This window comes from Ambystoma mexicanum, chromosome 12 (genome assembly GCF_040938575.1).
Source record: "Ambystoma mexicanum isolate Mex_15411 chromosome 12, UKY_AmexF1_1, whole genome shotgun sequence".
Lineage (NCBI taxonomy): Eukaryota > Metazoa > Chordata > Amphibia > Caudata > Ambystomatidae > Ambystoma > Ambystoma mexicanum.
Genome location: NC_090936.1, coordinates 92,067,994 through 92,088,368, shown reverse-complemented (window position 1 = coordinate 92,088,368; position 20,375 = coordinate 92,067,994). Strand labels below are relative to the sequence as shown.

General features: G+C 43.1%; 1 protein-coding gene across 2 annotated transcripts in view; it reads left to right on the top strand.

Annotated features, from left to right (window-relative positions):
• The window catches only part of RELN (reelin), a 2,335,047-nt gene that overhangs the window by 2,038,363 nt on the left and 276,309 nt on the right, over positions 1-20,375 (top strand). For both annotated transcript variants that reach the window (XM_069628072.1, XM_069628071.1), the window contains exons 37-38: positions 9,355-9,439; positions 11,099-11,281. In XM_069628072.1, coding sequence (XP_069484173.1) covers positions 9,355-9,439; positions 11,099-11,281 — 268 coding nt within the window. The remainder of the gene's footprint in view (positions 1-9,354; positions 9,440-11,098; positions 11,282-20,375) is intronic.

Sequence of the window (20,375 nt, the reverse complement as noted above, 5' to 3'; positions counted from 1 at the left end):
GAGTTAATGGTTTAATTATTGCTGTAAACGCGCTATTTGTGCAATACAAATGCTCTAACCAGGTCTGCCTTCAGCCACTTGATTTGTAAGCGGTATGTGTGTCCTTCACTGCTAAAAACAAAAATAGGGAATGCCAACAGTTTCAGCTTGTGTATAGGTATTACATAGACATTTGTCAGGCACAGCTAACATATGCCCAGGTATGTGCACCTTTTTCAATCTGCCACCATTAATGGGCCAGTTAGCACCATTATGGCAATGCCTAGAAAATACCTTTCCCATGTCTACACAAAAGCCAAAACTGTTGGCATTGCCAGTGCATAGCTTATAAATAGCCAGGGTTTTCCAGACTCCGCTCGTGCTCATTCTGCCAAAATTCTGAACAGAGAGGCCTTGTATCTGGGCTTATATAACATTATTTGGATATCATGTTTTTTTCCATATGTGAACTTTGGATCCTTCCCAACTCCCACTTGGGAAGTAGTACAGGGAGGATCTGTCAAATATATTACAATGTGAGACTTGAACATAGAGGTGGATATGTTTGGTTCTCTGTGCAGATGAGCCATGATGGTTTGAATAAGAGATCTAACCAAATTGCGCAGATCAGCACTGAACAATATGGCGGCACTTCCACTGCACGGTGATATTGGGACCACCTCATGGTTTGATGAATTTATGATATTCTTAACTGTATTCTGCAAGAGTTGGGTGGTGGTATATTGTGTTTAGCGTCCCTTTCTTAAAATGAACAGTACCTTGACTATAGTGACCTTAAAAACAGACTGCCAGCAAGGTTACTGGCACTCCTACCTGTCCCTTCGCTGCCTTATTGTTTTAAAAGGAGCTCATTTTGTACAACATTTTAGAGTGAGGTTATTTTGGAAACTAAGAGTTCTAAGTTACTTTTATGAAAAATTGAGTCAGTTGTATGAGACATGTTTTGCTTTCATTCAAAGGGCCATTCGTTTGACTCATTTTGACATTTCCCCTGTAATGAAAACAAATTGATAGACACGTACACGCATACAATGAGTTAAGAGTTCTGGATTGTCCAAACATTCAAGTGCAAAAATTTCAGCGTTTAAAAGAATCTCCCTCGTCGCAATATGCCAGGACACAAGAGTAAGGCGTGTGTGCAGCATCATGGACTTCCTGGACATAGATCGGGAACATCCTGAGCTCGTGGGGGGGCGCAGATCACAGCTTGAGTAGTTTGGATATCAATAAAGGTCTCTAAGCTATGCCTGTCATGTAAATCTCCATGCATTTTTGTGGAGGACCCCTGCTAAAGTTATTCACTGTTGCAGAGTTTTACCCCTGCTTAAAATTCTCTTCCAGTGTGCAATGCTGCGGGATCGGGGTTGGTAATCAGGCAGGGCTGGAAAAAGGAGTAGCGGTTCCCAAGATACGAGGGAGAATCAACGTATGGAGGACCACTCTGTATGAGTATGCCAATCAGAGAACTATCTGTTAGGAATAATGAAGAACTCTCTGCCTGTGGTGTCCCTCAGGGATCTATCCTATCGCCATGGCTCTTCAACATCTACCTGGCCCCTCTGGCCCACCTGATCACCACGTACTCCCCTCATTTCAAGTGTTACAGAGACCACACACAGCTCTTTGGGTTGCCTTCCCCTACCTCCTCCTCCTCTTCCTGCCTTATACTTCCTGACTGCTATTCAGGCATGGTGCTCTGCCAATGATCTCTGCCTCAGTGCCAGCAAGACAGAGATTGTTCTCATTGTAACGCCTGCTCCTAGTTTCCCCCTCGCTCTCTGCCCAGACTCTGTGGGTCCCCTCCCTTCACCCACTTGTGAGTCAAAAAACCTTAGGATCATCTTTGACTCCTCTGTACACATCACAGACCTTGCCAAGAAGTCCAATTTTCAGCTTCATCTCCTCGGGGGCATTCTAACTTTCCTCACCTTCCCCCAGAAGCTCAATATCTCCTGAGCCCTTGTTCTCTCTAGGCTTGACTACTGCAATAGCCTCTTCCTCAATCTTCCTCCCTTCGCCCCCTCCAACTAATCCAAAATAGGACGGTGAGACTTATCCTTATACTCAAGCCCAGGCACCACATCTCTCCAGCCCTAAAATCTCTCCACTGGCTCCCAGTGACTGAAAGTATAAAATTCATAATCCACAAGGCTCTCTGGGGCCTGTGAACTCTCTACGTCTAGCTTTCTTTAACGAAATACCTCCCAGCCAGAATCCTTCAATCTTCTAGCTCCAACTTTCTGCAGGTCAAACATTTCTTCACGCAGAGAGTCAGAGGTAGATCCCTCTCCTCGGCTGGCGCCTCCTTCTGGAACATCCTCCCTCACCTCTCAGACTTTGAGCTGGATCTTAAGTTCTGGAAACCTCTCAACTTTCCTTTTCGCCTCTTCATTCCCTCTCCCCCTCCCATGCTAAACTCTCCACCTGCGACTGGGACCTGGTCCCTTCAGAGTCATACAGGGGCCATACCACCCCCCACCAGTCCCTCCCAGCATCCTTTTCCAGAACTTGCCCGCGGGCTCCCTTTTCCAGACTATCCCAACCCAGTTCTCCTGTCCACTGCACTCTTCCTCACCTCTGCCCCTCTTTGCCCTGGCACTGCCTGCCTTGGCCTGACCAGCACTTATCTGCACCCACCCGTGGGAACACCTCACTCCTGCACTTCACCCTTTAACCACCACCCCCTTGCACTTATCACCTTGTCGTGCACTTGCACAGTAGGATTGTCACAAAGCAGATATAACCGTTTCTTTGTTGTTGTATTCTTATGACTCACATGGTCCCCCCATCCTGTCTTGTGGCGCCTGGAAACACCTGTGTATAGGCACCATGCAAATGTCCAATAAATAATAAATAAAGTAGCAAGTTACAGATCCCCTCTCAGAGCCTTTTCTGAATTGACTGGAACCTGTGTGTCCTAGTGCAGTTTGATTTTAATTTTGAACAGTGGTGTTGGTATTCCCTAAAAATGGCAATTATAACCCAGGTTTAGTTCTTTCCACTAAATTGAATGCTGTCGATAGGGCTTTATATGTGCAGAAGAATTAAGATTACTTTAAACCAGAATAGATCTCTAGGAAACGATCCAGAACCATTGTGTTGTCCATTGTTGATTGAATCTGTGTTAACCTTCTTTGTTCAAAGGGCATAAGCTCTTTTGTCATCGCACCAATCTTGACAGATGAGGAGCAAAAATGTTCCCTGTTGGGTCTCAGAGGGCAATCATCCTATGGTTTGATGCAAACTTGTGACTGCCTTTTTGTGACTCAGGATTATAATGTTTCCCTTCAATGAACTGGGACTAGAACAGCCCAGGCACCAATCCCTGGGTGCTTGGTCTACAAGAGATGCCCATTTAATAGCATTCGGCTTTAGCATATTTGCTGGTATTGCTTCTGGCCCTCTGTCCGGAGAGAGGCATTTGAGGACTCTTGAGGCGAATAGCCAAGCTATGAAGGATTTTGTGAATGTTCATTAGCACCCGGAAGGGACAATCGGATTGTTAAAAACGATCTGTTTGGCCCTCACCTGGTTGTTAGCTGGCCAGGTAAGACTTACCTGAAGCGACCCGTTGCAGAGCACCGGTCCTGGGGTTCTTTTCATTTTTCCCATAGCATGTAGTCCCTTCTCCCGTTCCATGGCGGCCATTTTGTTTGTTTACTTTTTTTCTTCCATTTCTTTAATGGCTGCCATGGAAGGATAGAAGGGACTACGTGTAGTCCCTTCTCCCCGATCCTTGGCAGCATTTCTTTTTTTCTTGAGTTGAGAAACAGTTTCAATGCTTGAGGAAAAAATTCTATTATTTCTCCTGTATGACGTGCCCTCGGAGAAGGGGCATTACTGGTCTGGCAATGCCCCCAGGACTGCGGTAAAGCCCTCGCTTCGTTCAAGCTTGTAACTATCGCCCCAAGGCTATTACCAGACAGGTGTTGCCCCCTACTCAGGTTCTATTGCTTCAGTGATCTTCCTCTGTGCACAGACACAGGACAAGCGAGTACCACAGATTAGTAGATAGGAATGAGCTGGATGATCCACCATGAGGTTTCCAATTGAAACTTGCTGCTGCTACTAAATTGCTGCGAAGAAGCACTCTTGTTTGGCTTCTTGTGGATACTTTTCCTCTTGGTGGATTCTGGGCCTCTGTCATGGAAGGTATGGTGGGCGGTAGATAACGTTTTGAAATGTATCCTGCATTTCACTAGTATCAACATTTCTTTAGCTCCCTTAATGCATGTTATTAGCTATCTTTTTCTCAACATTGGGGAATGCCATTTTGTAGAGCTTATCAATATACACAGTTCATGTCATTTTTAAAACCATACACACTTTTAATTTATTGATTGACCCCATTTCCCGAGACCCACATTTCAAAGAAAGTTTTTGAGTCCTGTTTATTTGGATTTATATGATTTGGCCGTGACACAATTGTTCGCCCCTACTGTAAGATAGTGTGTGCTGGGTCTAGAAAGTTACAAATGTAAGTAAAGTCAATGTCACTTCACTGCTCTTGGAAACAGTAGTTTTATCCAAGAGAAGGTATTTAATCCTTTGGGAAATCTAAGAGACTTCCCTGTGCCACTGCAATGAAGGTGCTGTGTGACACAATGTAAAGATTATACCTATGGAGTTTGTCAGACTCCATACTTAACTAAGAAACACAGAAAACACATAGAATTAAAAGTGCAAAGTCCAAATGTTCAGCAAAAGAGCTGAGGGTCTCTAAGGTGGGAGGAATTTAGCGCTAAACTGAAAATTGTCCCTAACACTCTCTATGGGAATCGATGGGTGCTGGCCCATCAGCATCATTTGGCTGCCCTTGCATGGGTGCAAAAATGGCATCCACAGAGGGAAAGAGGCAGACCTGAATAGAACAGAAACTCGACCAGTCAACCAGCCATCCATCCTACAAGGCTTCTACTCTCATAAAGTGAGGAACAGATAGGATCAGGGAGTCCATCTAATGTGTAGGGTGGGATGTGACATCCCACGAGAGGACAACCCAAGAAGAGGGACTAGCCAGCACCAATTCCCACATCAGAACTGGGAGCCATACTCATGAGCGAGACCAATCAGTCCATCCTACATCAGCTGCCTGAAGAGGCACACCTCTATTCTCTCTCCGTGTAGAGAGGTTGGGTGGTAGGGATGGGGAGTGGCAAACGGAGAGAGGACCGTCCAAGGGGAGGAAAGGACCAATCCGAAATCCTGTGGAAAGGCTATATGCCACCCAGAGGGTGGAGGCAAACAGCAAATACCCATCCCAGCCGACACACCGGAGTCCCCTTTTACCAGAGTAAAGCTAGGCGGTGGGGCTAAAGACCTTTAAAAAAAACAAGGCCCCAGCCTGAGAGAGGAGGTAGTTGGAGAGGGAGCTGGAGACCGGAGGAAGAAAACAGAAGCTGTTTTGAAACAGGCTGACGGTTAGACCTAGCAGACGCTGTGCGCGAGCTGAGCCCATGATACTTGAAGTGAGGTCCAGAAGGCTGGACCACATTGGAAGCTGGAGCAGAGACCCAAGGGAGTAATAACAGGATGCTAAAGAACTGTGGCTGCTGGAAAGGAGTGATGGAGTGGCAGCCAAAGGCGACCAGAGAGAGGATTGTCCCCGAAGGGGCGAAGGCACAAATGACTGTAATGAGCCAGAGAAGATTAATGAGGAGAAGAGTAAAAGAGGTTCCAGAAACAATTGTACGTTGGAGAGAAGATTGTTGGTGCACAGAAGAGTGAAGAAAATGGATGAGATAGTAAAGACTTGGAGAAGACTTGATTGCAAAGAAGGTGCCCAAAAAGGTGAACAAGTTGGGAGAAAAAGTGGGGAATTTGAACTGTAGAAAAGAAGGTGCCCAAAGGGCACACAAATGAAAGAAGGAGAGGGTGGAAAGTAGAGTTAACATGACAAAAGGTTGCTATGAAGAGAGAAGGACCTGGAGGAAGTGGGGAGGAGTTGGTACAGGGGTTTGACAAAGGAAGTGGAGGATTGCAATGCAAGAGGATGATCCAGACAACGGGAGGGGAATTTGGTGCCGAATTTAGGACAAGAAATAGAGGAGTGGAAAGCTGCGATGTGGGACTAGAGGAGTTAGGCCAGTTCTGGTTGAGAGCACCCGAGGATCAGAGGAGTGGGGTACAAGCTGATGAGGAGGAGGCAAGGCACAAAATAAACAATATTGTGGAGAGGTACAGTAGTGGGCCACGCTCTTGTCCTACCATGCTGTTCTAGCTCACATCTCGGACTTTGGGTCCTACCATGCCTGCTGTCCAAGCCCCTCATTCCCTGTATCCCTGTAACCGGGATTTGAAAGCTCTTACCAAGGTAAAGTGCCTCAAGGTGCAGAAGCTGGATGGGGCCTGCAACCAGTAAGAACAGGACAAGAAAGAGGAGAAAGAAAGGGATGGTGTCTATGTGAAACCTAGTATTGATGAGGACTAGTATTGCAGAAACCACAGAGAAGGCTAGTCCGAGATATTTTGTATTTTGTATTTTATTGAATTTATATAGCCCTTTACTCCAAAGTGCTTTACATGAGAACAATTAAACATACAGCAAGCATAAGATGACAATTGAACCACAACCTGATAACACCACAAAGAACAACTTACAATATTGCAGCGGTGAGGAGGGTGTGGGAGGGGGGAGGTGTGCAAGGGAGTAGTAGGTGTTAGAGGAGGTAAGGATGGGGGAAAGAGCAGGAATGTGAGGGAAGAAGAGCGGAGGAGGTGAGACAAGAGTCAAGCGGGGGAAGGGAGGAAGGGGGATCTGAGGGATGGAGAGGGTAAGGAAGAGGAGGAGTAAGAGGTAAGGGTAAAGGGGAAGGGAGGAGGTAGGGAAGTGGGCTGTTAGGGAGGTGAGTGGAAGAGGTAAGATTTTAGAGAAGAGCGAAAGGAAGGGTAGGAGGGAGAAGAGCGGATGTGAAAGAGGAAGCGGTTCCAGTGGAAAGGAGCAAGGAGTTGGAAGGAGCAGAAGCGGGAGGGGGCTCAGGGTGGAGGAGGAGGAGAGAGTAGGAAAAGATTAGCAGAGCGGAGAGGACGAGAAGGAGTGTAGAAGGAAAGAAGTGACGAGGTAAGGGGGAGCAAGAACAAGACAGTGGAACTTGAACTTGAGTTGGGAGTGAAAAGAGAGCCAACCTAGAGAGGTGAGGGAGGAGAAACCAGACACTTTACTTAACGTCTCATTTGTTTTCAAAGAATTGTTGTCCCTGTAATGGAGCATTGGCACATTCAAAGGATGCAGGAAAGACATTTTTAGCTTTTAGTTGCCCTGAAACTTAAGGTAAAAATCACTGACCCCACCCTGACCCGTTTCAGTTGTACTTATGCCAACCTCATTCATTGATTTGCCTCCTAGCTTCCCATCAAACCACCCTGAAGCGCCGTTTTCCGTGTATCTCCGGTGATGAATCCCCCTCACTTAAGCCTAGGGTTACAGTACTGCTCTGCTTTGGAATTGGTCTTTGATCTAACAATTCCAACTGTGGTTCAGTGAACATTGTACATGCCAACACGTCTATATATTCACAATTGAATGCAGAGAAATCACAAAACGTATGCATTTTTTTGGCCTCTTCCGATGCGGTAGGTAGCCTCTAAAGGTATAGCATGCATATGTGTAACATGGCTGATAGGAGTGGATTGAGCGGAACTCAGATGAAGATGAAATGCCAGGATATCGGAAGCCACTGGTGATCGACCCCATGTCATTTCACACTGCTACTATCTGCCTTCTGGACCTCTAACGCAGGCCTGGCCTGGTCCCCACTGCGGTTTACCTCATACTATGCAGAAGGCCATCCTCCATTCTGTTCACTGTTGCTCACAGGTCAGTATTCCAACCGCATTCAGTCCTTCGGACTATGCTGTGTGTGGACAGTGCAAGCCATAATGTACTACCACAGCTCGTTCAAGTCTCAAGAGGAAAGAAACAGCCGCTTCCCCAACACACGCCACAGAAGCTGAACAGTACTTGCAAAGGGAAAAATCAAGGACTAGAGGAACCACTATAACCTGTCGTGGCACCAATTAGATGTCTCCCATTTCTTTCTTCCTTTTTAGTTGGGAACCCATAGATCACATTTTTTTCAGATTGACCCCTGCCAATTTGTGTTTCTCTTTGGCATCGAGCCCTAACTCTGGCAGTAATACGTTCCCTCTTACTACACCTTGCCTTCTAAATTGAATTTATTTGCAATGCTTTCCTTTAATCCCCTAACACCAAATGTAACCCTCATGGCTTTTGCTTACTTTTCTTTTCCCTATAATCTTTCTTGTAATTTGCCATTTTAGTAGTTCACTTTATTGTTAATTCCTCACTAGTAACTGTATGTAATATAATGTAACAGCATTTATAGAGTGCAACTAAGGCCCAAGGGCATCTAGGCGCTAAAGCTACAGGCAGTCACTGGGGGACCCAAAAGAGTCCAAGCAATGCAAACCAAAAACAGATTTGAAAAGATACGTTTTAAGTGCCTTCTGAAAGGGAAGGTACTCCTCTATTAATCGCAGCGATTGCGGGAGCCGATTCCATAAAGCCGGGGCTAATACCGTAAAGGAAAGACCGCTTGCCTGCGCGCACTGATACCTAGGCACTCTGAGAAGCCCCAGAGCAGATGAGCGAAGGAATCTACTAGGGTAGTACCTCTCTTATTTTTCAAGCAGCCGCCCCACCCCTCATAACAGGCCCAGTAAACTCGACTCTGGCCAGGACTGGCAGCCAGTGGAGTCGCCACAGCAGACCTGCAGAAGAGGTCAGCCTGGGTGCGTTCACTGGCTGCCGCATTCTGAAGTATTTGTAGCCGCTGTATCTGGAATTGAGGCTGACCCAGATAAATTCCATTACAAATGTATGTTTGGTAAAATTGTATGTTTTATGTGTTTGTCACAGAGAAAGGGGGATTCTCCTATTTTAATAAACAGCAATGTAGTCCTGTGGAGAAGCTCGATCAGTGTCTCATTCAAATAGTGCTGCTGTCCTGGTGAGAAACATATGTGCTTTCTCCGTAATGTTAGTGTGGGAGTGGTCAGAGCCTAGAATGATTCCTTGTGGGAATTCAGAATGCACATACACGCCCTTGGTACATAAGGGGGTACCAATTGTGATAAACCTGACCACTGTATTATATCAAACAAGGAGACAGACAAAATGTGCTGCTAGACTTGTGGTGGTTATCGCCTTGTGACCTTGATAGCCATAGCACTCTAACAACCTAAATACTTTCATAGCCTAAAATCCTGTGAAAAACTAACGCAGTGATATATACTAAAACCATTTGATGAACTAAAATATGAGAAAATGTCAACATTTCTATGAATCTGCAACTATTAGACCCTGGAGTGAGAATTTGTTGTATTTGCTTCCAGGAGGGGTTGCGAATGCTCGTATCCAGAGACCTGGACTGCACCCACACTGTCTACATCCAGTTTTCCTTCAAATTTCTAGCAAGAGGTGAGTTCCTGCCGAAGGACATGGTCGCTGATGCTCGATTAACATACTGTAAGTGGTCCTAAATGATTGCCTAGTTAAAAGGTGTGTGTATGGCAAAATGCATGATATCGGCCATTAATCCAGCTTATTCAGACTCATCAGGCTTATTTCAGCTAGGCAGATGAATAATATTCAGATTTGGGGCCTGTCTCATTAGCAGCTGGTCATGTGCAGCCCATCAGCAGGCTTCCACATGATGGAAACGGGGCCGCCTCAATTAATCAACATTCAAAAGGAGGGCTTTGAGGCAGGTGTCATCTGTCTCATTCCAGGGAATCAGTAGGACAATGAATGATTGCATTGCATCTAACGCAACTATTTAATACGCTTGGGGCGGGGGGCGGAATCACCCCAGCGATGGAAGAGGCCAAAATTACCATTGAGTTGTTTTTAACAGCTTCCAGGCCCATTCATATTTTGTTTTACTAAATTAATTGTATATCCAGTTCCTCTACAAGAGGACTTATGTAAATAGGGAGCTGCTAGGCTTTGTGCGACAATGGAAAGAAGCCTTGTCTCTCAGAAGGCCTCCCTTTCAGGCAGTGTTCTTCAGAAATGGTTCCCATGACTATGACTATTTGAAGAATTTCAGAATTCGGCTAAATCAGAGGTCCATCATATACTACGTTTTGGGTTGCCCTCCAACACAGGAGATAGCATCATCTGGTTCACATGTGTGAGTAGACTTGTGTAGTAAGGCATAGTAAACATGATTGCCACTGTGTGCTTCCTGGCAGAGGAGGTGGCAGCATAAGGGTTTTGGAGGTCATTGGTTATCTCTTCCTAATGGTCTGGTGGTTTGTCTTGAGTGCATCCCTTATTTGGGGTTCCTTAAATTAGCCTACGACTACTGGATTTTAGTGAACTCAAGGATGTAAAGGCTATTTAGGTGGTCAGGGAAGACAAATGGTCTAGACGTGTGGGATTTTATTTTGCTGTAGTGATATTTTAGGACATTTGTAATTAGTGAGAGGGTTCAGCGCATGCACGTCTGGCTCAAAATCTGCAGTGTGCTTCGAGCCAGGGCAAGCTCAGTCTTTCTTCTTAATACAATTAGAACCAATGACTAGAGTCAGAATATATTCTATTATTTAAGCAGTCCATTTACTGTGCACTTTATAAATAAGCATTCTTGTATTGCAAGGCAATCAAGTTGTGTCTGGCTGTTAAAATGGAGAGAAGACAATAATGGGACAGGAAACAGAGAAAAGGTGCAGGGACAGCTTGATAGCTCAAGAAGATAAGCCTTTGCCTCTAGTATTTGCATGCAAACTACAGTCAGAGGTTCAAATCCCAGCAACAACAACTCAGTCCTTCATCCTTCCAATACTTAAATTTGGTAAGAGCAACATATGTCATTGCAGCACCTAGGCGTGGGATGATGAGACCGGCATGCATTGCAATCCAAAAATGAGATTATAAGTAAATAGTGTAAGAGAAAGTTTAAATCTGACGACGGTTCATTGTGGGGTGTGTGTGGGGTAGGAATTACTTCTATGCCACTGGAAAGCAAATGCACAGTATACCACTAAATGCCTCAAGTGTTGAAAGCTTACTGTCACTGTGGTTGTATCAGTGGTTGGGCCATTACGTGATGTCTGTGTGTTACCCTCTCTGCAGGTACCCCGGAGAGGTCTCATTCAATCCTTCTGCAATACTCCACCAGCGGTGGCATCAGCTGGCATCTCTTTGATGAGTTCTACTTCCCACAGACCACAGATATCCTGTTCATTCATGTTCCACTGCCGCACTCTGCTCAGACCAATGCCACACGCTTCAGGCTCTGGCAGCCATACAATAACGGTAAGGGTAAACATTCACAGATGAAAACACCTGCAACAAGCATCGCCCAAAGGTGTTTACTTTTCCAGATACCTGATATAGTTTCAAGAAGTACAGAATTTGTGTACCGAGAAAGACATTTCATGATTTACTTAAAACTCACCTCGCTGAGCCTGTGACAACACTTCCACATTGTGTCTTCAAGAATCATGCTTTAAAAATCATGCACAAAATTCTTAATCGTCAAGGATTATTGTAAGCATTTTCCACACAGAAAACTACAAAGAAACACTAAAACAAAAACAGTGATGTGTGTTTATATATAAGATATTTGAAAGGCATAGTGTACCTTCTTAGTAGACTGGAATCAGATAGAAGCACCTACTGCCTGCCCAGGGGCGAAAGAGACCTGCATGAACTGCCACTCAGAAGCTCAGTATTTGATATTCTGCTCAACCTGATTGGTCTGGATGCAGCATCAGACTAAACCATGCAGGGCGTCTTTGACTCCCGGGATCCACTTATTCTGAGGCAGCCAGAGCAGCAAATCTGGTGGTGATCTAGCATCGGGCAAATGCCTTTGTTTTCCTTTTCATCTCCTATGCAAAACATCTCTTTCCGACATCATTTCTATGACTCCTCACCCACCTAGTCCTCATTTTTCTACAAACAAATCTTTGATTTCATCAGCAACTGCCTCTCTCAATTTCCTCTCAATATCTTTCTTGATGCCTTTAGCCTACATTGTTTCCCCAAAGGCATACTCAGGTTCTCAATGCCTCAAAACTCCCCTAACCTGTCTCCAAATTCACCCGTAAAGCTGACATCTGCCAGCATTAGCCCCTTCCCCAACATTCTAACCAGTATTCCCTTTCAGTTATTTGGTAAGACCATTTTCCCATCTCTTACATTTAGATTGCCTAAACCGTCTCGCCAATCTGTAGACCTCAGCCAGCAAATGTGTTCTCCCGCTCTTTTAAGAATCCACCAAATCAATGAAAAAAGATGGCAATCAACCTTCCATTCCAACCATAACAAACCTTGACCGTATAAAACACCAAACTGTTTTGGAATATCAACAAACTGTCCCCCGTAGTTCTAGGGACAGAAAAACGTAGCTATATAAGACCTCCTGCTGCACTCTAGCCTTCAAGATAATGTTTCATTAGCAGAACTGAAGATTCCAGTGAAACTGGCCAACTACAGAAATGTCTAATCCAAACAGAAGAACTGCCCAGACCTACAGGATGAGGACCACTTACGTAAATTGCAACTACATGGAAAACTACCTGAAGCTCTTGAGTGGCTCTAAGGAACATTCCCCAAATCCCCTTTCCCACCAAAGTCCATCAGCTAAATGTGAATTCCCATCACACGCAGTTTACTACTTCAGGGTACTTTCCTTTCTAATCACAAAGAGAATAAGATGTGTCCTCTCCTAAATTAAGTCTAAATTAGTGTCCCCTAGACTGTCCCCGCTGACAATGTACAGTGGTGCCACTTAGGTTTACATCCCGTTATCACAGATATTTCTCCAAAATGAAGAGACAAGTTTTCTCCTTTGGTGCAGCACAGAAGCCTTGGTCCAGGACACCCCCTCCATGCTGGAGACTCTGGACCGTTTGCCTTCTATTTTTTTTATTTTTTATTATTTAATATGCTTTTAGCACGACTGGCTTTACATATTACACACATATATATCACATCAATTACATCCATCAATCACTAAACATAGTTTAAAATGTTCAATCAAACATAAAATTCCTAAAGACACATTTTTTAAAATCATTAAAATTAGGTCATAAAATATCATCATGTGGTAGATCAAATTAATATTGTTACCTTCTAGTAAGCATTGCCATATCATTTCGATTTCATCTTTAGTACAAGCGTTATTATAGTGCTTAAGATATAGAAATCTCACTTACTTAAGCTTTCACAGTCACACAATACATGTTTTGCAGTTTCTATATTTGCACACCCACATAGTCTGCATAGTCTTACATTTCTTGCAATGCCAGGTTTAGCACCAACAATTTCCATAGTGTCACATTTGTTGTATTTGAAAAGCATGTAGGATCTAATAATATTACCATGTGGATATGCATATAAATATTTGGGTTTTCTAGAGTCCAATATTCAAGAAACATACCACTAGTGGATTTTGATGCTAATTTCACCATATCTCTTTCCTTAGCATAGTTGAAGATATACACTTTCAATAGGCGCTGAACCTTGGCATGAGAATGGTATATCCAACTACTGGCATTTTCTTTCGCCCATTTCAAATAAATCAAATGAAGGGAATAGATGGTTTTAAACTGTCAGAATTATCTCCTTCATTGAACATCCTCATCAAATCAACCACGAAGGTATGGTTATTTAAGGTGCATAATGTCACAAATGACATGACAGCTTTGTATTCTAAGATATCACTAGCATATCTAAAATCACCTTCTAATAAAATATATTCACATGATACGGCATTTGGAAGTCTAAAAAGCCATCTTAATATTTTTCCTTCAGACAGACGAATTTCTTTACAAAACTTTTTCCCCCAAATCTCAGCAGCGTAGAGTAGACATGATATAATTTTGGTTGAGTATAGTAATAAAACAGTATTAACAGAAAAACCACCTTGTCTGCCAATAAAATCACTTATGGCCCCTGTTATTTTTAGGCATTTCAATTTAATCTCTTGCCAGTGTTTTTTCCAGCTTAGTTTATCATCAATGATCACCCCTAGATATTTATAGCAGTCTACACACTCTATTTGTGTTTTCTCTATACATCATTTATACTTATTTGATCGAGAATGCTTTTTCTTACCTAAAAAGGCCATCACCTTTGCTTTGCTAATATTTATCTCCAACCCATTTTCTTTCGCAAATTGAACCAGGCTATTAAGCCTATTTTGTAGACCATGGGGGGTATAATCTAACAAAACCAGATCGTCCGCAAATCCTAACCAACACAGCGGTAGCTTAATAATCTTGATCATATCAGCAATTGCTACACACATTTCATTCAAACAGTCTGCCAAATAGAAATTGAACAGCATGGCCGCAATTGTGCATCCCTGTTTTACACCTCGGTGGGTAGGTATAGCATCTGATAATCTGCCTTCTGCATCAAGGCAGATACGAACAGACGTATCTGAATATAGCAGTTGAATCATATAAAGCAAACCGGGTGGTATCCCCCACTTTCTTAGCTTACCCCACAGTTTTTCTCTTATTATTGTATCAAATGCAGCAGTGAAATCTATAAAAACTGCATATACTGGTAGTTTACGAACTTCCCATGAGTATTCCACACCAAATACTAGATTAATAATATTATGGATGGTAGACGATTCGGATCTAAAGCCTGCTTGATTTTTTGGTAGGAAATGATTTTCATTTATCCACTCGTTTAATTCATTAAGCAAAACCTTTGCAAATATTTTAGCAGGTATATCTAACATGGCGAGCATTCTATAATTTCTAGGTTCACTCCACTCTCCTTTCTTATATATGCCGAGGATAATTCTTTCACGCCACGTCTCAGGGATGGTACCAGATTTTCCTATCCAGCGGTACAAACTGAATAGTGCCTTAGCCCATAGCTCATGGGATAGCCGTAAAAGTGCATTACATCTTCCATCGGGGCCAGTAGCCCTGAATGTGTGCAGTTGTTCTATAATTTTCTTTAAACTATTCTTTGTATATTTACCATCCCATTCAGCTTTCACTACTTCATGTATCTCCTCACCTTGCATATGCAGACCCAACGTAGATTTGACATGTGAAATCCATTTGTTTTCTGGGACACTATAGGTAAACATCTCTTCTTTGCACCATTAATTGCTGACCAAATTCCCTGATGGTTATTATTCTGCGCACATACTGCAATAGAGCGCCATATTTCTTCCTCTTAATGTTTACGATGTTGACGTAACCATGTCACATATTGTTTTTTCTCTCGCTTGATCATCTTGTCGGATTCAATCATTTCAGAATTTGCTATCTCTTTGATAGAGTGCCTAAGCCGTTGTTTCGCCTTATGTATTTCCCAATCAAATATCTTATTTTTATTATGTGAAAGGTTCCATCCATCTTTCACCAATACTGACGTATTTCCGTTTATGTGCAGTGACTATTTTAATTTTATTGACAATTTGTTCAAATTTACATATAATATCATTAGAGCATTCATCAACTACATTGGCTTGTCGCTCTATGAAATTCTTCAGCTCATATTGTGCGATCTCATTTGCTTTTAATAATTTAGTTGGATTCCTAGTTATCCTGTTTGCCGCAGCATTAATTTCTATGTTGCCATTCAAATGATATACTGTCACTGCTTTAGGATATTTCGTCAGCAAGTAAATTGGTAGATGGTCACTTTCTTCTCTAACACCTACAGCCATATCTTTAACCAAGGGGTTAGCACACTCATTTACAAGCATATAGTAATTTGTTGATACAATGTCATAACTCACCCGCGTGGCACTGCGGCCAGCATCACTTATGGAGTTTCCATTGAGCATTCTCATATGATGTTTTAGAAGCATATTAGCCCACCGTCTGCCATTACTATTAGATAATCCATACTCAATAGGTCCAGATGTTTTTCCATTTGTTATTAAATTATCAGGCAGCAAAATCTTTGCATTGTGGTCGCCTACAAGAAATATGGGGATATCAGTGCTAACTTCATCTAAAATTTCAGACAGTGCTACATTTATTTTATTATTTATTCCATTGGGTGGATTATAAATATTAATACTAATATGGAAGGAAATTCTACTAAGTTCGTGTTGACTTTTACTGCTAGTACCATCTCAGTTGACCACTTAGTATTTTCTCCAGACCAGGGATATTTAATAGAAGTTAACAGACCACCTTTAGGGCAGCCTCTTTTCCCTTTGGAAGCCAAACTTTGTATGGTATTGCGTCCGTCAAAGTCACAGGGTTTATAGAGCCATGTTTCTTGGAGTGCTTTTACACAAAACAGGTCTAGGTTTTCTAACAGCCCACCTTCCTCAGTGTAATGAAGATTTCCACGGGTGTTCCAAGACATCATTACACCCATCACATCAGGAAAACTGTTGGACCCTCTGTTTTTCCTGAATTTGTGTACCGAGAAAGTCATTTCATAATTTACTTGAAACTCACCTCGCTGAGCCTGTGACAAAACTTCCACATTGTGTCTTCAAGAATCATGCTTTAAAAACCATGCGCAATGTTCTTAATCGTCTTAATCGTCAAGGATTATTGTAGGCATTTTCCACGCAGAAACTACAAAGGAACACTAAAACGAAAAATAGTGATATGAGTTTATATAGAAGATATTTGTAAGGCATAGTGTACCTTCTTAGTAGACTGGAATCAGATAGAAGCACCTACTGCCTGCCCAGGGGCAGAAGAGTCCTGCATGTACTGCCACTCAGAAGCTCAATATTTGATATTCTGCTCAACCTGATTGGTCTGGATGCAGCATCAGACCAAACCATGCAGGGCGTGTTTGACTCCCGGGATCCACTTATTCTGAGGCAACCAGAGCAGCAAATCTGGCGGTGAGATCTAGCTTCGGGCAAATGCCTTTGTTTTCCTTTTCATCTCCTGTGGCAAAGCATCTTTTTCCGACATCATTTATGTGACTCCCCACCCACCAAGTCCTCATCTTTCTACAAACAAATCTTTGATTTCATCAGCAACTGCCTCTCTCGATTTCCTCTCAATATCTTTCTTGATGCATTTAGCCTACGTTGTTCCCCCAAAGGCATACTCAGGTTCTCAATGCCTCCAACCTCCCCTAACCTGTCTCCAAAGACACCCGCAAAGATGACATCTGCCACCATTAGCCTCTTCCACAACATTCTAACCAATATCCCTTTCAGTTATTTGGTAAGACCATTTTCCCATCTCTTTCATTTAGATTGCTGAAACCGTCTCGCCAATCCGTAGACCTCAGCCTGCAAATGTGTTCTCCCGCTCTTTGAAGAATCCACCAAATCAATGAAAAAAGATGCCAATCAACCTTCCATTCCAACCATAATAAACATTGATTGCCGTATAAAACACCAAACTGCTTTGGAATATCAACAAACTGTCCCCCGTAGTTCTAGGGACAAAATCTCACCTATATAAGACCTCCTGCTGCACTCTAGCCTTTAAGGTAATGTTTCATTAGCAGAACTGAAAATTCTGCTGAAACTGGCCAACTACAGACATTTCTAATCCAAACAGAAGAACTGCCCAGACCTACAGGATGAGGACCATGTACGTAAATTGCAACTACATGGAAAACTACATGAAGCTCTTGAGTGGCTCTAAGTAACATTCCCCAAATCCCCTTTCCCACCAAAGTCCATCAGCTAAATGTGAATTCCTATCACACGCAGTTTACTACTTCAGGGTACTTTCCTTTCTAATCACAAAGAGAATAAGATGTGTCCTCTTCTAAATTAAGTCTAAATTAGTGTCCTCTAGAATGCCCCCGCTGACAATGTACAGTGGTGCCACTTAGGTTTACATCCCATTATTACAGATATTTCTCCAAAATTAAGAGATAGGTTTTCTCCTTTGGTGCAGCACAGAAGCCTCGGTCAAGAACACCCCCTCCATGCTGGAGACTCTGGACAGTTTGCCTTCTAGATCTGTATGTTGTCATTGAGTCATTTGACTGTGCAATATTTCTTTCCATTGGAATGTGTATTTGGTCAAGTTCCTGTTTTTTGTTCTTTGCCTTGCTATCTGGCAAGGCCAGGTTAATGGAGATGAAACCCTCCTAGGTCCCACCTTGTTGCTGTGCAGTGAAACAAGCAACATGGCCAATAGTATCGCAGATGCTCTTGAAATGCGTAGATCTTATGGATGGAACAGGGGGTTTCCTACACCAACATGTTCATGATATTGAACTCCATCTTAATGTGTCATCATTGGAAAAGATGTCCAAGCCTGCCATTGCATTTCCATTTTCTCACTTTCCAGTGCATGGCTGTTTCCCTAAATTCCCAGCGAATGACATCTATCGCTTATCGCATTGTCTAAATCCCTCTGGTTTGTACTAATTGCTGGCCTCAATTTCAGATTCAGCAACAACATAGACGACCCTGCTAGAAAAGCAGTTTACTCATATCTTCATTGAGCATCCATACCAGTTCCCAATCGCTAGCTGTTTCCAGATTGCAAACTGGATTTCACGTTTGCACTCCTGAGTGGCTATTTCATACGGCCGCCTCTCGTCTCAGTGCCATTGTGCATTCTGTTGCCCACCTCATAACTGTAACAAGAAAGTGTAATCTCATTATGACCTTGCATATCCTCTATGACTGACTTTCCCTGCCGACTTGTATAATTCTCAAACTTTCCTGCATCTGTTCCCGAGCTGTTAAACGTAGCCAGTTTGCTTACCAAGCATTAAACCCGAGGGCCCTTCTTCACTTACATCCAAAAATGGCATCCTTTGCCAGAGAACATGCAATGTGGAGCTCTCACCAGACTTTGAACTTGTGGCCGACTTACTGATCTTCTGATTTTTCCTAAATATTCATAGCTTCTACTCGCCTAGCAGACCCTGTGAACACTGAAACAATGGGAGTCTTCCTCTCATGCATTTCCTTTCATATGTCCTACCACCCTGCTCGTCTCTTCCTCTCAGCCCTCACACCTTAGTCTCTTGTACTTTTCCCTAGTCGTTGGCTCTGCGTCTTGTCCTGATCCAAAGTACAGCATTAACTCTTAGTTTTGTCTGTAGTATTTAAATGTTACAGATAATCAAATCTACAGCTGTATGTTTAACTGTGACATTCAAGACTCCTCTGACAATGTAAAATGATGCATAGAGGCCATAGTTAGTTGGAGCACCTGGTGTTCAAGGTCCAGCAGATATTCCTCCTGCCCCCATGTCTTTCACTGAATGTGGCCACCCTGAACACAACATCAGCTATTATCAACATCAGCATCACTTCCCAAATAAGGCAGGGATGATTCACAAATGCAAACATATATGCAAACTCCTAAATCCTTCAGTGAAAAGACCTGATTAGTTATTTGTGTGGATTTGAAGGTGTAGTTGTCATAAAATATGATTGGTGGGAAAAGACCCATGAACAGTGGCACAAGTCTCTGGATGGTCACTTTGATTAATCCTATGATCTTGTCCCTTTTCCCCGAGGGGGAGACCCTTTCAGTGAGGCCAGGAGGTGAGGCTGTTACCCGATAGTCCCCCTGGGGGTGGTACTCAGCGGGAGGATCTCATGGGGAGGTATTCCCCCTCTGGGATGCATGGAGTACATCATGGGCAGATGTGGTATTTTCCCCATTCACGTGCCTCTTTCACTTAGCTCTCTCTACTCCTACCATCTTCCCATGTATTTTTGCTCTAGCAGTAGTACCACTAGTATTAGTAGTAATAATCTTTATTTCAGCAGCATCGCCATAAAAGCAGGAATCTCAAGGATTCAGATAAAACAACATTTAAAATACAGGGTTAGACCATAAAACAGGCATTTACAATTACAAAATACATTTCATTCTCAAGCGCCAGCCATTTTTCAAAAAGGCCAATGGGTTCGGAGATCAACATGATTTTGACTACACAAGAAAGATTCAGAGTCTTTCGTTCTCCTTAGGTTATACTTTTTATAAGTAGGAACAAGCCACTTTTAGCGGATGTTCCTGTATCGGGGCACGTAAACAGTAAGTGCTCAAGGTCTTTGTCTCCATGCCCACCGATTTTACACAGGGGTAGATCACCTTTGCCCCAGCTGCTTACGACCGCTGCCAATGGAAATATCCCAAACCTTGCTTTTAAAAACAAGGTACGTGCTTCCTTGTCATCAGTACAAGATAAACATTCTTCTCGGCCTAACGAGTGCTTCTGCTTGATGTAGTGCGCTTTTGCACCAGCCATGCCGATCTTAGAAAAAGTTATCTTGTAGTGCCAGTCCCTATATCTCTGATTGATGCAGTCTTTCGCTACCATATGGTCCTGGGGTTCAAGTGTAATCATAGTAGGGAGGCCAAGTTTTCTGGTAAGGTCTGAGACTTTACTAACCCATTGGAGGACTCTAGTGCCTTCTTGCGCGAGTACATCAAAGAGGGCTTCCTTGTAGGTACAAAGGGCA